Raw genomic sequence first — 18,727 nt, forward strand, 5'->3', positions numbered from 1 at the left:
GCAGGAAGTTGAAATAATTTCTGTGATATTTGAAGAACCTCCATTGTTTATGTATTTATTTTTAACAAATAACTAGGACTTAAATAAATAGAAATTAAATTTAGAAAATTAGTATATCTTGTACATGTTACCAACATTAGTAACAAAGTTAATTATACTTTAAAATAAATATAACGCATGGTAATTTAGCTACCCTACAGTCCCTGCGCCTCGTTAACCCCTAAACCTATAACATCGTATTACGGTTATGTTACATTCCACTCATCTATAATTAATACTCAAACACCAAAGCAAAAATCACCTATAATAAATATACCAGTAAAATGAATTATTAACAAACAAATTCCAGTCCAAGCTATCTATGAAATAAGTCGCATGAGTTAACCTATAAACCGTTGCGTGGCCGAGGTGACTGGCGTCGCCTCTTCCCACGCGTTCCAACGAGTGGAAACGCGGCCGGGAAACTTCGGACAGTTACAGATAAGCGGCCGCCTTCGAACTGGTTCGAACAGGGGGTTTTCTACTATGAAATTATTACCGTCGCGCTAATTGTGTCTACGGGGTTCGGTTTCACTGTTAAGTGCTCCGCAATCTAAGAACCGGACCTCGAACGCTGCTCCTTCTACCGGGCTAATTGTAAGCCGGAACCCGGACTATTTATCCTGCAAGCGGATTTTATTATTTGTTGCAAACGCGACCGGTTGTTTGTCTTGCCCGAGTTGGAGGGAACGCGTTTCCATGGGATACGGGGCTTCTGGGAATAGGATTAGCTGGTATGATTCTATATGCAGTGTACTTTTATTGCTGTTTGTGAGGTTATGTCGTCGCTCGTTTTGCACCGTTGAACAGCAAGCCATCGAGAGCGTTGGATATTTAACGAGGTTTTTAATTGTAAAAAATAATTTGGCTATTTTAATGGAATATACATTACCAGGTCTTAAAGTAGACACTTTGAACTTCAATTTGAGCTATATAAAGTCAAAATTGCTCCACGGGAACATATTTTAAAACCCACCTAATCTTCACTTTGTATTCCAGGCTACCTGATACTGTCGAAAACTTGATTAAAATATTCATAAAAAATTCCCAAGTCATTCCATGGGAATGTACATTACGGGGTCTCAAAGTAGACACTTCCACCTTCAATTTAAGTTATATAAAGTCAAAATTGCTCCACGTGAACATATTTTAAAACTCACCTGAACGCAGCCACCTAATAATGATAGGAAGTGGGTTTTTCAGGTGTGCAACATGGAAATAGACTTAGGTAGCGCTAAAATCGCGTCACCAAGTTCCCAACACTTAACCTAAAAATTTCAATTACCCTAATTCTTCCCAAAACACTATTCCCCTGATTTCTGAGCGATCCTCCTCAGTCTCATCACCAAGAATATGCCAATTCTACCTAATTTGATATTTTAAAACAGTAACTCAATCGCAGAAGTCCACGGTCGTCAAAGAAAAGGCTCGGTTAACATCAGCAGAAAGTTACCGCGCCGCGACCCAGATCGCAATCACGCTTCATTTTTATCATCTCCCCCCCTCGGTCAGAATAGGAATGACCGGCTTTCATCGACACGGAACGAAAGTCACCACCCTCTGCCACCTGCCCCCTCTGTAATCGGCGAAGCTGATTAGACAAGATTCCTGCAACAAAAGCCGTGGTAGCAGACCTGCCCGCTGTCGTATTAAGTTACCACCCCTCTCTCTCTAATAGGTTCGCCGCGTTGGAAAGCTTTCTTGGGCGCCGAATGTCGAAAAGCGATTCCGTACGCCGCACGGAGTTTACTATTCTTCCGTCTCCCCCTCCCCCCGGAGCGTAGCGCGCGCTATGAAAGATTCGCCGGGGGACCGGGGCGATGGTTGTACGCGCGAAATAGATGTATATTCTGTGGCGGTGTGGTTCGGGTCTCAATTTACGAGCCGAGTTTCGTATTTCCTGTTGCAAATTGTTTGTATAAATTAGCCGGCTCTTAGCGCGGCAACGGGTGGTGGGTGGAGGGGTGCAGGGGAGGATAGATTTATTCCGGTAAGATAAGAAGTACGATACGCGTTTATATTTCCCGTTATCGACTACGTTGGTCATTGTTCATCGATGATAATTGTCTATATTATATTAACGTATTTTACTATATTTTATTAGTTGTGTAATTTTGTTGTGTCGTAATGTTATATTAAATTAGGTATGTTATTGGGTTATATAGTAATGGGATATTGTTTTAGTTGTGTGATTAGGTTATGTTGTAATATTATATTAAGTTAGTTATGTAATATAATATTGTTTCAGTTATATGATTATGGTATATTGTGGTCTTATATTGCATTAATTATATAATTGTATTGACAGAAGGTTGTGTAAATTATGTGAAAACATTGATGATATTGTAGAGTTATGTTATACTAATTTTGTGTACTACATTATACTATATTATACTATATTATATTGTGCCATATGATACTATAATGTAATTGATACTATACTGTTATATTACATATAGTGTAATAGTATGCTATATTATACTGTAACGTATACTATATTATAATGTAATTAACTTCAAGTATATTACATTCTATATTAGATTCATAATATATTACAGCAATTTAAATAAAAGAAACAATACTATAATATATTTGATATAATTGCTATATAATTTGCATAATTTGCATAATTAATATAATTAATATCTTTCACTTCCATCTCTTATTATAATTAATATAACACATCAGAACAACATAACCTCTACCTCCACACATCTCTTATAATTTATTTTCATCCAATTACATCAACAATGTTCACACATTAAACCTCAATTCTATGAACCATATAATTACATAAAAATTCCATAAATTCAAGGAATATTAGTATTACAAAATCACGTGATATTAATTCCAATAATCGACACGAATATAACCTCTCCCACGCTTGGACAGTTGATATACTTGTACAAGGATTTCTGCATTCGTTAATAGTCGGTGTTTTTAGGTTATGAAATCTTTTTCAGCGGCGACCGAAAATTGAATTTTAATAGACAGTATTTCTGTTTGATAGTTATAAACACGCGGGAGAGAGAGAGAGAGAGAGAGAGAGAGAGAGAGAGAGAGAGAGAGAGAGAAAGCGAATCGCTAAATTGGAATTGATACGATGGATGGGTTTTCTCAATATTCTCCGGCCAGGGGGATTCGTCGAATGCACGCGCGGGGGATAAGGGGGAGGAGAAGGAGGAGAGAGGAGGGGCGCAAAAATAGCAGCTCGTGGCGTCAGTCATTTCAGAAAATATTGTAATGCGGGGTCTTTAGGAACGTCAGATAACAATTTCAATCTTTCGAAATCCAATAACTCGTTATCGGGCGGCTGTAAATGGAGATAATTCCGGCGCTATGAAATCCTCGCCCGAACATCGCGTCCGCCCTTTTCCTCGTTTTTCACTCTCCCCTTCTCTTTTGCTCTCTTTCGCTCTCTACGTTTCTTTCGCTCTTTTTTTTTGTTTCTCTTTCGCTCTCTCTCTCTCTCTCTCCCTCTCTTTTTCTTTCACTATGGCTCTCTCTCTCTCTCTCTCTTTAATTATGGTTCTCTCTCTCTCCCTTTTTCACTCTGAGACTCTCTCTTTCTCTCTCTCTCTCTCTCTCTCTCTTCCCCCCTCTCTATCTATTCCTCTGTCGCTTTCTCTCTCTCGCTCCCCTTTCGTCCTCTTTTCCCATCGGGCGGCGCGCCGGCGGTTCGCGCAAAGAAAATCGAGTTTGCCCGGAAACGAATGCTTACAAATCCGCGGGCTCTTAACGAACAAAAACTGTCAACGACAGTCTGCGCTGAAATTATTTTCGTCCGCGATGGAGTTCGTTAATGGAGAAACCTCTGCGGCGGCCCGCGGTGAGAGAGACCGCGCCGACACGGCCCGCCCCGGCCCGACTTCACCGTATCCCAGTTTTAATTCCATTTCGCACGCAATCCTTAATTGTTTTCTCCCGGAAACAGGGGGCCTCGCGGCATTTCCTTCTGTACCTCGACGACCGTTTTTACGTCACGACACGCGCGCTTTAGGAATTACGATGTTAATAACAATTAGTTTATTGATCACAATATTTTGTAGTAAATTTGTCAAATTTGTCCGATTATTTTCACACACGTTTTCGCTTGGCACTGAAAGGGTTAGAGACTATTCGACTCTTGTGTTACTTTAATTTTAATTTTAATCAATAAGTAATTAAGTAGTTATAAAATGTTAATAATATATAATAAATATATTAATAATAGAAATCAATAGAAATTAATAGTGGAAATAGTAATATATTAATAGTAGAAATAATAATTAACTGGTACAAGGTCTCGTAAATATACTGCAAACTTTGAAAATAAACAAAAGGCACTGTAATTATTGTCTGACCCACAGTAACTGGCTCCATGTATTCTTCCTTTCCTTTGCCACTGTACGCCACGTGGAATAAGTCTTAACCCTTTAAAAATTATAATAACAAGTCAGACTAGTGATAAAGCTTTCATACAAGATCTACTAAATATCAATATTATTAATTTTTTCCGAATCAAATGAAAAATAAAGTCTAAGTAAATTAAATAAGGTAAGTAAAGTAAGTACAGTAGGTCAAGTGAGTCAAGTAAGTCAAGTAAGTGTAAGTAAACTAAGTAAAATAAGTAAAGCAAATAAAGAAAGTAAGTTAAGTAAGATTAAGCAAAGTGAAAGATAAACTAAAAATTAAATTTTAAAGATAAACTAAAGATGATACTTACAGACACATGAAGATGACGGAACATGCTTGAAGAAGCTGAAAGATGATATCAGTAGCGGAATTCTTTGGAGTCGTACTCCGCCTTCATGAACCTAGGTATAGATTGCGGCTCCACAGTGTACGGTGGCGGATCAGTAGGCATTTTCTTCAGCTTTCTACGCAGGTAGACCAAGCTCAGCATACACACGATGATCATCAGCATCGTCGTCAGCGCCACCGACACGCCGAGCAAGGATTGGAACGTGGTCTCTCCTAGGTAGACAGTTATGGTGGCCTGAGACTCCTCTATCGTTGAATTAGCTGATAAGAGGCCGGCTACGCAGGTCCAGTTGCCTAGGTCTTCCATGTGGACGCCATCTGAAAGAGTTAGGAATGACAGAGATATTGTTTGACTGGGGAGGTATTTGGGACTTTTAGGACCTGGCGTCATGAGGTGCCAAGGTTATGTCAAGGCAATGTAGATTTCCGCCATGTGAAGAAAAGGTTATGTGCTGAGGTGAAGGTAGACTGGGATGAGGATAGATTGAGATAAGGCTAGACTAGGATCAGGATAGACTGGGATGAGGATCGACTGGAATGATGATAGACTGGGATGAGAATAGACTAGGATGAGGATAGACTGAAATTCTCGATTTGGTGAATTAAAGTTCATTGGATCAACTTTGAAGGTGGGATTTGGGAGGCGTAGTCTAGATGAGTCTTATAGACTCTTTAATGAAGATGAAGTTATAGAATGGGACATGATATACTCTTTAATGGAGATGAAGTTATAGAGCAAAGATACAGTTTCTTAGAAAAGGAAGAGAAGCGTTAGGGGATACCCTAACACTATGGATAGGGACCTGTTGAACCTAATCAAGAGATTTAGACACCTAATTTGTCCTAATAATCCAGGTGTTAAATTAAAAAGTCCTTGTGACTGGCGAGCAATGATTTATAGCCTGGATAAACATCAGGATTTTGACACTATGTCAAAGATATCGACAAAACGTCAGTTTTGACACTATGAGGGATATAGTAGGGTGTATTTTACCCAAGACCCTATCTAACTTTGTGAGACAATTATACTAGAATTGATAAGGCCTATACCCTAAAGAATCAGCAGTGAAGGCTATCATCTACCTTCTCAAAAGAAAAGCTAGACCCTAGGTCCTAATAGCTATCTCCCATTAGCTACCATCCCTAACCAAAAACCTCCTTCTTCTGATGACTCAGTCCTCTATCTCTACTCTATCGATTTTAATCAAAAGTGCTAAAAACCCCCAGCACAATGGCGTCTATCAAAAGAGAGTCTTCCAAGAAATTATCTTAGCCACTTCGATGATCTTTGGACGGGACCTGTTACTATACAGTCGTAAAGAACGCGGTTTGCGGCGCTCACTCTTCAGTTTACTATTCATTTGCCTCCCGAACGAAGCCGGAGGAATGGTCAATGGGACGTCCCGGCAGGTGGAAGTTCGTGATTCCCACGGCAGTTTTTGGGTGGGGGAGAGAGAGAGGTACAGCCTCTGGAAATGCGACCTCGTACTTTATGCCTCCGCGGAATCGATTTTGTTCGAGCGTGTTCGCGTATATCAAGCGCTCGTTGGTATTCCGGTATGAAGGGAAGAACTTTCCGCCGTCTGTAGAAAGGATTCGGGGGGAGGAGAGAGGGTGGGTATAGGGAGAAGGAAAATTGGTGATTCTTTGTAAGTGATGTTGCGTTTCGGGGGGAGATAAGAGTCTGCAAATTGGAACCGTTTCGGTATTCGTGCTGCGTGGATCTTGGATACTTTTGCCCCCGTTCCTTACTTTGTTTCCGTCTGATTTCCGAACAAACGTATGGCGCGCCCCCGGAAAGTTTTACCCGTCGAGAAGGCGGCCAGGAAGTCGGCGGAGGGGTAGCCGAGAGCGTAGGTGGAATCGTAATTGTTTGCGTCACCCTATAGATGCTGTTCGTTTCTAAATAAATCGTATGATATGTGAACGAGAAATGGAAATTATTGTGATGGCATGGTTTTGTTGGGATATTGTTATTTATTTGCGTTGGTTAGGATGAGTTTTTATTGGGCGAAGTTTTAATTTGAGGGAGTGGGAGAAAGGATGTAGTGGTAAGAGAAGAATAGCGAGGTGGGAGGGGCCTAGTTTCGTGATTTTGGGGTGGTCTAGTTAAATGAGGGAGTAGCCTAAATTTCTTGACTTGGGAGGGATTTATTTAAATGTGGGAGTGGTTTAATTGCATGATTTGGGAGTGGCCAAATCACAGAATTTTTTAGTGGTCTACTACCACAATTTGAAAGGTGACAAATGGTATAGTTTAGGAGAGGTCTGCTCCCATCTTTTAGAAGTCAGAAAAAATTAACTCTCATAACTTGGGCTTGTCCAAGCCACACAGACTGAGCGTGGACTAGCCCCACAGTTTGGGAGTGGCCTAGTTCTATAATTAAGAAGGAGTGGTCAATATTGATAATTTGGGCGTGGCCCAATCCTCCAATCTTGAAAATGTCAAGTTCTATAACTTGAGAGTGGTCTACTCCCACTACTTAGAAAGAAGTAGTCAACTTTTAAAGTATGGGAGTGGTCAAGTCAAATATTGGGGGCGTGGTTTACTCTTACCATTAGGAAGTCTACTTCTACCAGCCGCAAATAGTCAAGTCTTACAAATTAGGAGTGGTCAAAAAGAAAAATTTGGGTGTGGTCTACACTAGAGTCTACTTATACAAGTAGTGGTCAATTCTTACGATATGGGCGTGGCTTGCTTCTACAATGTAAGAGTTGCCAAAGCGCACAATTTAAGGCATCAAATGCCACAGTTTTATAATGGTCTACGCCTACAATTTGAAATTGACTGCTCCCGCAACTTTAAACTAGTCTACGCCCACAATACGGAGTCAACTGCTATAGTTCGAGAATGGTCTACCCCCACCATTTGCAATTAGTAACGTCTCACAATTTTTTAGCAGTAAATTCTCAAAAATTGAGAGTGGTCTACGCTCATAATTTGAAATTGACTACTCCCACAACTTTAAACTAGTCTACGCCCCCAATATGGAGTAAAATGCTATAGTTTGGGAATGGTCTACGTCCACCATCTCCAAGTAGTCATCTCTCACAATTTAGCAGTAATCAATTCTCAATAACTGAATAGTGCACTACGCCCACAATTTTAAACGGATTGCTCCCACAACATTAAATTACTCTACGCCCACAATTTGTGAATAGTCAACGCCCACAACTCGGCACTAGTCCACGCCCACAATTAAAAAGCGATCAATCTCACTTCCTAAATGTCCTTAACTAATGCCACCTTTCTAAAAAACCATTTAGACTGCACCAACCTTTATTATCCAACAATATATAAACTTTCACACATCTACCCCTCACCATCTATCCTCCAAACCCCCACCCAACTTCCTTCCCTCTCCCAACTCTCACATCCCCACTACAATCTCCCGGCACCCAGTTTCTCGCAGCATCGGCAAACATTCGCCGCGCATAAATTACCCTACCACAGCTATTGCAAATAGCAATTAAATCGACTACAATTCCGAAGAGAAATTCGCCACGATAAATTCCCGCTGTTATCGCGGGAATCGAGGGACGACTTTAAGAACTGTGAGACGAATTAGTTCCCGCTTAGATTTCCATCCTCGCGCGAGCGAAATATTTCACCGTCGTTACGTTAATCGATGCAGACACTCGTGCATACCCCTTTCCCCTATCTATCAGTCTTGGCTTCGCTTTAATTGATCGCCGGCCGAACGGTTAGCTTGATCCAACGCGGCCAGTTTTGCATTCCAATTAAGTCGACTTTGTTACATTAGCGGTTCGCAGGATACCGTGCTTACCTCGGATGATTAATTCGCATCGGGTGCTGGTGGCGTGGCACGGGTATCGTCTACTCCCGTCATCGTGGAACCCGTGTCCGTCGGGCCGGATCCAACGACAGTAACGAACCGACCTGTCTGCGGCGTTCGGAAAGATGTTGCACGAGAGAATTATGTCGCCTGGTCCCGCTGCCGTTAGTTTCGACTGCTCCGGCACGACGTAGCTCTCTGGAAATTTTGACGAATGGATCACCGTCGGCTGAGACTCCGCCGAGCATGATTCGTCGCGAGGTACTATGGTACTAGGGTACAAGGAGGGACCTTTAAAATTTCAGGAGCAACGTCGAGGCGACGCGCGACTTCGCGAATTATTCAACCGGCGAATTATTTTTAGCTGGATAATGGAACTGAATCATTCACAACGTGGACTCCATTAGCGACTCGGGTGCGAAAGAAAAATCGGTCGAAGGAAGAATCGATTTCGGAAGCGATCGTAACCGAGCAGAAGAGTTCTATAAAGAGTAGAGCTATAGTCGCTAGCCTATATTCTCGCCTTAAAATTAAGGTGACGCCAGCGTTATCTGCTCACTCTTTGGCGAAACTTGTCACTGCGCGGACTATAGGGACTCAATAATTGTCCTAATAGGATCACACAACTTTTTTCTCATTCTGCCTTTATTTACCTTCGTTTCTATATTTTAATAACAGAAGAATTTATTTTCATTTCAATATAGAAGAAATTAATAATATTAATATTTAGTGAAGCTTGCATAAAATCTTTTTACTATAATAAAAAATCTTAGATAACGTAATTTACTAATTAAACCTATGCACTCGAATAACGACTCCCAGGCACCACCAAAATTATTCTATTACGTAACAAAATAATTGTTAAAACAATAAAGCTTAGATTTAAAAAAGCTGTTGCTACGAGTCGCAAGAATTAATTTATAAGCCAGAGATATCAAATTTCCAGTTAAAATTTCTTCGAGTGCAGAGGGTTAATATTAAAACTAAATTTACTAATTAATATTAGTATTGTTAGTTACTATAGCACAAAGGGTTAAGGGTTTATTGTCTCACCTGCGACGTGCACGTCGAACGACTGCTGTTCCTCTGATCCATTAACGACGCCCACGTTGCACATCCATTTCCCTCGATCGTCGAAACTGGCACGAGCGATTTCTACCGAGCAGTCGCCCAATAAGAGTCCGGCGCCTATGTAAGGCAGAGTGAAGGGTGTCGTCGTCCGAGCACCAGGCGCCGCGACGGAATAAGCCGTCCCGTTGGGACTACGGAACCAACAGTAGCTCAGCGCTGCGTCCGCGGTGCATTTCATCTGGGGGTTGTTTAAACAAACTATAGTTAAATAACTGTGCGCGTGGTTAGGACATTTTGTCTATAGTTAAGCCACTGTGTTTATAGATAGGACACTGTGACTATAGTTCAGCCAATGTAACTATAGTCAGGTCACTGTCACTAAAGTCAAGTCACTGTGAGTATAGTTAGACCACTGTGCCTATGGTCAAACCACTGTGATTAAAGTCAAGTCACTGTACCTATAGTTAAATAACTGTGCTTATAGTCAAACCACTGTGCCTATAGTACCAGGATAGTGTGTCTATAGTCAAACCACTGTGCCTACACGCCACTGAGCTGGCTATTAGGCTAACTAGACGGTTTATAATCACCTGATACGTGTCCGACTGGCGCACGTAGACGTCCTGGGCTACGACCTTCACGCTCGTTAGAGTTCCCCAGCGTCGCACCTGCAACACCGTGCCGTAGGACGTATCATTTAGGATAGTGATGCGGCATCTCCACGCTCCGTAGTCCTCAGTCTTCGGTGTCATGATGATGATGTCGCAGGAGAAGCTACTGGAGTTTTTGCCTGATTCGGGTACTGTGGTGGCTTTGTAACTGGACAAAAATGGCGAGTTTATAGGGTGAAACAGAGCATGGTGGTTTATAGGGGAAGATCACCTTGTAGATGCAGGTAGCTTAGATCATCAAGAATTAATAAAATGATCCAAACATAGAATTTAATGAGGAAACCTTGTGAGACCATGAGAAACCTTCATGGGACCATAAAAATCGCTTTGGGTTCATTTATAGCCGCCATGGTAGTCCAAATTAATTTTCCTTTTCCAAATTTAACCCTTTCGATACAATTGCCGGATACATCCAACATCCATGCGACGTCCGATAAATAAATAACAGGATTTTATATTATCTCTTGATATTCAAGCTGCGAGCAACAATTTTTGTCCAACGAACAAAGTGCTCCGCGCCGAAAGGGTTAACAAGGGCAATCTGGCTGCTTGGTCGTTTCGGCGGGCGCGATTACGAGCAGAGGAGAAAAAAAATCGGATGATCCATCGGACGCGTGTGGGAACTATTACGCCCTGCGCGCCTGGGCCGCTTTGATTTACCGGGGAATATCAGGCGCGCGGAGGCGCGGCCCGGCTAGGCGCGTCGATTCATAATTATTGGCGTATTGTAAAGCACTTTAGCCTTTATGGTCTACGCGAGCACTGCCCGGCAGAGAGTGCATGGCCGTTCGAATTTTTAAAAGCCAGAAACACTCGCGCGGACCCCGTTCGTTTCGGTAAATAATAGTTCACTGCGCCGATAAATAAACGGCGGAGGGCCGATCCGCGGGGTTGCCGACCCCTCCGCGTAATGCGCGGCGTTGCTCGGTAATGCTGGGAGAGGGCTGTGGATAAGTGTCATAAGTATGAGGTACATGAATTGCATGATTTCGAAGGAGAGGTATGATGGCATGTTTCGAAAGATTAAATGACCATTGTGTAAGGTTTAAAGCTTGGCTCTGTAGAAATTCAGTCACGTGACTTAAGAGAACAACTCCCCCACCCTTGTTAATAAGGGGAGGGGTGGTGGTCATCGTGACATAGTTTTCTGCTAGGAGAACACTAGGAGAATGTACATAGTGTTTGTTAAACGTCCCAGTTAGAAAGAGGCTGTGGACTTTTATTAGGGAGACACCTTATATGCTACCATGGTGACTACCTCCAACACACTCCAATAAATGGATTCCTATCCCAAAAGTTACCTAAGACCCTACCTGTTTCGATATACACGCCGAAACCGTCGTTTTGCCCTTATCTCTGTCTAAAGCCTGCTATTTAGAGCTTATTATTTACCCTTCGCATATTTCACCGGAGTATAAAGAATCGTCCGCGCACCGTCAACGACACCCGCGCAATTCCGCCCGTGAATGCGAACGCCGCGGACGGCTCGGCGTTTTTTGATAAACAGAGAAAAAACCGCGATATTATTGGCAGCAACAACGCGGAACTCCATTAACGATGCGCGACGTCGCCATTTTGTTGAGTCCGAGCGAAAAGTATATATCGGCTTGACGTTTAATTAACGTGTTTTTCTTCGGCCCGGCAACTTCGGGAAGCAACGGCGCCGCGTGTCCAATAAAATCCTGCTTGTTCCGGCGGCGCGACGAGCGAAATTATTTATGCAGGCGAAACACGAGAAACATTGGACGTTTCAACGTCCGACGACGTTTGTGACGACAAGCTTCGTTGTCCATGCTTTCTTTCGGTGTTCATAGTTTGCTGTTCCGCGGGTATACTTGTCATTTCTTTTTTAATGCGACAGGTTCGTTGTAATCGTATGTTAAAGGGTTTAGGCTCTCCTTCAGTTCTCAGCGAATTAAAAATAGTTGAAGGCTTTACTGTGCCTTCGTGGAAACGCACCCATCGCTCACGGCGTCGTGGGATAAACTCAATACGCGTCCGTCCGGCCTGGTGAAATGACAGAACCCGAACTCTTGCGGCTTGCTGATGTTGACCCGACACGCCAGCCGAATTTCATTGGGCTTCGATTTGTCGACGGTGCTTTCTATGGTCTGCGGATCTGCAAGAAAACAACGATCTAAGAAACTTTAAGGTTATGTCAAAGTTATGTCAAGATTACTGACATAACCGCTGCGTAAACCAAAAAAAAATAAAAAAGTAGGTTATGCACATAGGCGTGGCCTCCGAGTTTATTTTTCCCCTTCCCCGACCCGCTTACCACGTGTCCTGACTTCGAAGGTTAGTTTCCCGGGTTGGAGAGAGTCTTTCACGCCGTAGACCGCCGTCCAGATACCCGCGTGACGAGGTGTCACTACTGAGATATTGTGCAAGCAGTTGCCAATGATCATTGGCGTCTGCACGCCGTTCGGGTCCCTCAGTTGACAGAAGGTGGTATCGGAGGATACTGGCTTTAGCTCGCCTACTGAGCCATGTTGAAGCTCGAAGACTTTCTGCTGGTGAAATAATTTATTTATTATTCCCAAGGTTAAATAAATACTTTTGTAGATTTGTTTAAGGTGCAGAGTTAGTGTTGATGAAATAAATTGTTTATTATTCGCTAGGTTAAAAAGGATATTTTTGTAGATTTGTTTCAGGTGTAGAGTTAGTGTTTTGGTAAGTTTTGATGGTGAGGAGAGTATTATGGGGTTGTTCATTTAGATAGGGTGTTAAGAGGTATTTTAAGGGTATTATGGGTATCTTATTAAAATAAGGCATCTTTGGGTATCCTAGAGGGACCATGGGATATAGCCCATTGAAGTAGGATAAATTTGGATATCCTAGAAGTACTATAAGGTGCCTCATTGAAGTAAGGTAAAATTGAGAATTCTAAGGATACCATAAGGTATTCCATTAATGGAAGTTACCATTGGCTATTCTCGAAGTATCATGGGGACCCTTATTAAAAAATAGGATAGCATTAAATATCCTAGGAGTACTATGAAGTAAATATACCGCCGAAAACGTCGTTTTACCCTTATCTTTTTCTATGGCAAGGCCGGCTGATGAAAGTTACCATTGGGTATCCTAGAAGTACTATATGGCCCTCTATTGAAGAATAGAATAGCATTGGATATCCTAGGAACACCATAAAATACATATACCGCCGAAACCGTCGTTTTACCCTTATCTTTTTCTAAGACCAGCCCACCTAGCTTAGCTTACTTATTAAAGTGAACGATTAGAGTAAAAGTGTTAGTATAGTTATACATATACCATATATTATAATACTATATATTATACATAGCTAATACTCTATACAACTATACCAGAAAAACTGTATTTTAAGAAAAACGGTACAGAATAAATCGTACAAACGCTCCACCCTTCCGTTCCGATCGTCGTGAGCAAATTTTTCCGCGAGGAAAATTGATCGCGTAACGTAGGACAATGGGTTCCGGCGTTCCAGCGACGGGGCAATTGGTACCGCGGGGGGGGGGGGGGCGTCGCGCCGCCGATGACTGCAAAGTGACGGCGCATTTAATGATTTAGTCAAAGCCGGCTGGGAATCGACCCGGGCCCCCGATATCGATAATCGATATTTCTCCCCCCGCGAATGCCTATAATCTTCGGTTAACTCGATACGGTATTTGCCCGAGCCAAATAGAGCGCGCGGACATCGGATACGCGAGCGCGAGCGTCCCCCCTCCCCCAATGGCCGACAGTTACCGAAACCGAGATTAACATTGGCGGGGGCCGGGCCGATGATAATTATGCGGCGAGTGATTTACTTGGACCCGGCTGCCTTCGTAAACTTATTACGCCGCCGCCCACTGTACAGGAATTCCGATATCCGCGTTGCCGCGACCGACATGCGGCGAATATTTTCCGGCCGTATCCCTCCCTACCGTCTACTCCCATACCATCTCCCCACTCCTCTCGTTATATTGCGGAGGACAAAGGCTGCCGATACAAGGAGCACACCGTGGAATTCCATTAAAGATGATCGGGGGCACGGTTTTAAGCTGCGCCCATCGAACCGAAGCCGGATCAATGCCACTCGGACGCAACTACGATCCACGAGTGCGCCCGGATAATCCTTTGCTTTCGTTTCGATGGCCGGCAATCCGTAACGATAGGGCCCTCGTTCATGAAGGTGATCACCGATCGGGCGAATATTCGAAACGGTGGCCGGACAAGGAGCCGCGGTCGTGGTTAGTCGGCTTACGACGCGGCCGAATGATAATGATTTTACCGAAGACACGAATTTATTTTACTGATTGTGAAAATTGTGAAGATGACGTTCGCGAGATTAGGTGAAATTAATATGAGAGTAATGCTAATTGATACAGTGATATATAGTAATGACACAGTGTATAATATTCTTATTACGTAGTGTATAATAATCAAAGTTGATGAATTTATTTGACACACTGTATATGTCACAGAAATGGATGCCCTTGGAAAGGGAGATTCCTTGGGTGATTTGAAGACGATTTTTCTTTTGCGAAATTTTTCTACGAGGCTTCGTTAAGGAGATATTAACGAGAAACGATGGCTAGGGGAGTGGCCTAACTAACGCCCCGCCTTCATGGGTAATGGCTGCAATGAGATTGCCCGCGTGGGCGGGGAACTAGTCAGGCCACCGTTTTTCTTTAATAACTCGTAAACGAAACCTCGTAGAAAAATTTCGCAAAGATAAAATCGTCTCCGAATCACTCTTTCAAAGGGCTTCCATTTCGGTAACATATACAGTGCGTCAGTCTTTCGTTAATAACTCATCAACTGAGCCTTAGACAGTGTTTCTACAAAGGGAAAAGTTGTTTGAAATATCGTCTGGAGTCGCGCCCTTTAGGGACTCGCAATAATTTTTCGAGGCAATTAGATAAATATTGAAGGGAATTAAATTAAATTTGAAGGCAATTAAAAAATTGCAATTACTTGAATAAAATCAATTTTTGGCTTAGAAATTGCACAGAGTTCTTGCCTCTTATATTGTATATTAAAAATTAATTAAACAATCGCTGCACTAAATAGTTAAACAAATTCGAACGACAACGTTATTTTTCTAAATAAAATCGACGAACCTCGCCATAGGCGTAGGACTAATGAGTACACTAATAGCATAGAGACTATACAAGCGTCGCGAGATGAATATTATGGGGGTGGGGGAACCAGTAGCAGGACCTCGCTTAAGAAGTTACCTCACCAGACTATAGACAACAATCCCCTTTCGGCTCACGTGCACGGTGTTTCGACGAGTCGCGCATTTCCAGCGTGTCCGCCGGAAAGGAAACGATAGTTTAGGATGCAGGAAGGGGCGGGGGAAGAGAAAAGGTTGCAGCACAGCACCGGCAAAAAGGAAAGCAAAAAGGAGACCGAGTCCCATGGCCGCCATATATTCGCAGTTCCGCGACGGGCAGCCCGTTGCCACCGGACAAAGCGTCCCACTGTATTCTCGCGGGGTACGCGCGCGCGGTAAAATGTTATGTCTGCCGTTACATTCAACTACCGCGGCAATAAATGCATTAAAACGCCCTTCCTGCCGTAGGACACACACTCTTTCCACCGCGCTTGTGTGTGGACAACACAATACGCGTATGCTTCGCGGATCGTTTTGTGATCCTCTACCTCGTCCTCCTCCAGGGGGCCGCAAACCGGGAGCCAACGGGAGTCGGACGACGAGTCCTGGTCGGACGGATCCGTTTGTCCACCGGCCGTGCTGTTGTCAGCCGGAAACTTCCTCCGGCACGGAATATAGTAAATATAATTACCGGGCTTGCGGATTTTATGCGTTCGCGGGCGAAATGAAAGGGTTGCTGTTTGGTACGGAGATATTGCTGTAGAGGTGGTGTGGTATGGCGATGCGATGGTATTTTATAGTAATTATATATTATAGTGTTGATGTATTGTATTATACTATATTATTCTATATTATACTGTATCATACTACGTGATACTATATTATACTGTATTATTCCATTTTCTACCATATTATACTATGTTATAGTGTATCATACTATATTATACTATATTATATTATGTGATACTATATTATAATATATGATACTATATTATATCATGTTATACCGTATTATACTATATCAAACTATGTGATAATATATTATACTGTATTATACCATGTTTTACCATATTATACTATGTTATAGTATATCATACTATATTATACGATATTATAATATCGTATAGTATACTATACCACATTGTGTGATACTATATCATACTAAATTATAACATGTAAAAGGTTGTCCTAAGCGTTAAATAAAAACTGCGCACAATAAAACAGCGTCTTTTTTAAACAAATCAAATGTTGCCTTTAATATCAAGAGACCATAAAAAGGGTTAAAAAGCAAATCGAACAAATACCTGTCCCGTGAACGATTCCACCGCATATTTCGTCCAAGCATTGCCAGAGCGAAGGAAAATCACACGCATCGGCTGATCGCGTCGTCCGGCCGCATCGCACCCTGAAACATTGAGGTCGAAGGTATTTTCAAGCACCGTGTCACACCGATCACTATTATACAAGTTCGTGGTAACCCGTGGCACCCGCGGAAATCCGCTTAGTATTTCGTACAGAGCGCGACGCACTTATCCCTCTCCCTCGCGGATCGAGTTGTATCGCGGCGGAAGATGAGCGCAATAAATCGCGAACGAAGCGGAAAGTGAAGGGGATCGCGGGGGAAGCCGAGGATCGGTTTCTAGTAGCGAACGGGATGGAGGAGGAAGTGGGGAGGAGCGGCCAGGAACGGGACAGTGAAAGGGTGTGTCCGTCGAAGAACCATAAATCTGACGATTTACCGGAGGCGAGATGCACGGCGAGGAGAGTCGCGAAAACGATGAACCGTGTCATGTCGTACGGTGTCCGCGGTGTCTTCGGAACTGAAAGCGATGAGAATTGTTTCTGTTATATCGAGATAAGAGATTGTCTCATCTGGTGTAATGTCTACGATATCGGACTTATTGTTCACTATATCGCATTGTTCTTTGGCTACCGCGAATACCGCGAATTATTCGCTAAATATTTTAAACGAATTTTTTAACGTCATAAGACTCGTCGATGATTATTTGACCGATGATAAAGTGACGGGCTATACTCTAATTATATTCAAAATTAATCCAAGTAGCTTGATGTATGATACCGCGAGTTTGCTTCGAGTGGATGATACAGCGAAGGTCATCGATTCCCATTTCCTGAGATAGCGATCGCCTTATCGGATCTCTATTGATAACATACAAAAGGCGCACAGGTCATCCGCATTCGTCGGTGATAAGAGTTATCGGTTATAAACAATTTGATAAAAATTGGTGGGATCATTTTTTAATTATTATATGAATGCACGGCGTCTATTGTTATCAAGCTCGATGTTCTTACCGATAAGACGTCATACAACGATCATACGTAAAGTTAGATCATTCTCACCGTCGAATAGAAAATAATCATTATTATGGTAAAATAAGAAATCATTCTCTCAGTCGAATAAAAAATAATCATTATTATAATAAAATAAAAAATCATTCTCTCAGTCGAATAAAAAATAATTGTTACTATGATAAATTAAAAAATCCTTGTCTCAGTCGAATAGAAAATAATCATTATTGTGATAAAATAAAAAATGATTCTCACTGTCGAATAAAACAATCATTATTATGGTAAAATAAAAAATCATTGTCAACTAAAAATCATTCAGCCGAATAAAAATACTAACTCGTATCCAGAAGCCTGTACAAAAAGGAAAACCGCTTTTACGAAATCCGCAGCTTTAGCAGAGCTTACAAGCTCCAAGAAGGCATTGTCAACAATTAGCCAACGGTGTAGAAAACTCCACCTGAGCTAGTCCAGTGAAACATACTCGGTGTCCGAAAAGCACGGGCAAGTGAAATATAGATTCTTTAGTTGATTTAAAGCAACTTTTTGCTTTGCAGAAAATTGATACGTGGCCTGATTGACGAGATATTAGTGAAAAACTATCGCCCCGCCCACTTCATAGCGAGCCCCGCGTAGTATTGGCACGAGAACGTAGCGATCACCGCGCTGCTCTCTGATTGGTCCGCGTTTATCGTTAATAACTCTGTAACTAAGCTTCGTAGAAGATTTTTGTAAAGGAAAAAATAGCTTGAAATAATTTAAGCTATCTTTAGGTTGAAGATAGCTGTCCCGCTGTCACGGCTTTGTGGCGGTTGCCACGCTGTTCTCTAATTGGTCCGCGTATATCGTTAATAACTCTGTAACTAAGCTACGTAGAAGATTTTCGTAAAGGAAAAAGTTACTTGAAATGATCCAAGCTATCTTGTCTTCCAAGGACTCGGCTCTTCGCGTCACCCTATAGCGGACGTCTCGAATAGGGTGCCATAGGGTTCGCCGGCGCGTGAAGAGGGATTCGCATC

The 18,727-nt window shown here is 42.4% G+C and overlaps 1 protein-coding gene across 2 annotated transcripts; it reads right to left on the minus strand.

Moving 5' to 3' along the window:
- Positions 1–4,176: 4,176 nt before the first annotated feature.
- On the minus strand, positions 4,177–17,211 carry LOC144476921 (uncharacterized). 2 transcript variants are annotated; one of them, XM_078194247.1, is made up of 9 exons: positions 17,141–17,211; positions 16,706–16,806; positions 12,600–12,831; positions 12,281–12,440; positions 10,241–10,469; positions 9,633–9,888; positions 8,571–8,777; positions 4,745–5,100; positions 4,177–4,452 (listed from the first exon to the last, which is right to left on the minus strand). In XM_078194247.1, the coding sequence occupies exons 1-8, from the start codon at positions 17,190–17,192 to the stop codon at positions 4,793–4,795; spliced, it is 1,545 nt and encodes a 514-aa protein (XP_078050373.1). In that variant the 5' UTR covers positions 17,193–17,211; the 3' UTR covers positions 4,177–4,452; positions 4,745–4,792. The 2 variants fall into 2 exon arrangements, with proteins under 2 accessions (XP_078050373.1, XP_078050372.1); XM_078194246.1 differs by having other exon boundaries at positions 12,600–12,834.
- Between the last annotated feature and the right edge of the window lie 1,516 nt (positions 17,212–18,727).

Source organism: Augochlora pura, chromosome 11, assembly GCF_028453695.1.
Source record: "Augochlora pura isolate Apur16 chromosome 11, APUR_v2.2.1, whole genome shotgun sequence".
Taxonomy (NCBI): domain Eukaryota; kingdom Metazoa; phylum Arthropoda; class Insecta; order Hymenoptera; family Halictidae; genus Augochlora; species Augochlora pura.

Coding starts and splice junctions, on each gene's coding strand:
- LOC144476921 (XM_078194246.1), bottom strand. CDS start 17,192: ATGACACGGTTCATCGTTTTCGCGACTCTCCTCGCCGTGCATCTCGCC. Junction 12,441..12,599: donor CTTCGAAGTCAGGACACGTG/GTAAGCGGGTCG, acceptor GTTTTCTTGCAG/ATCCGCAGACCATAGAAAGC. Junction 9,889..10,240: donor GCCAGTCGGACACGTATCAG/GTGATTATAAAC, acceptor AACAACCCCCAG/ATGAAATGCACCGCGGACGC.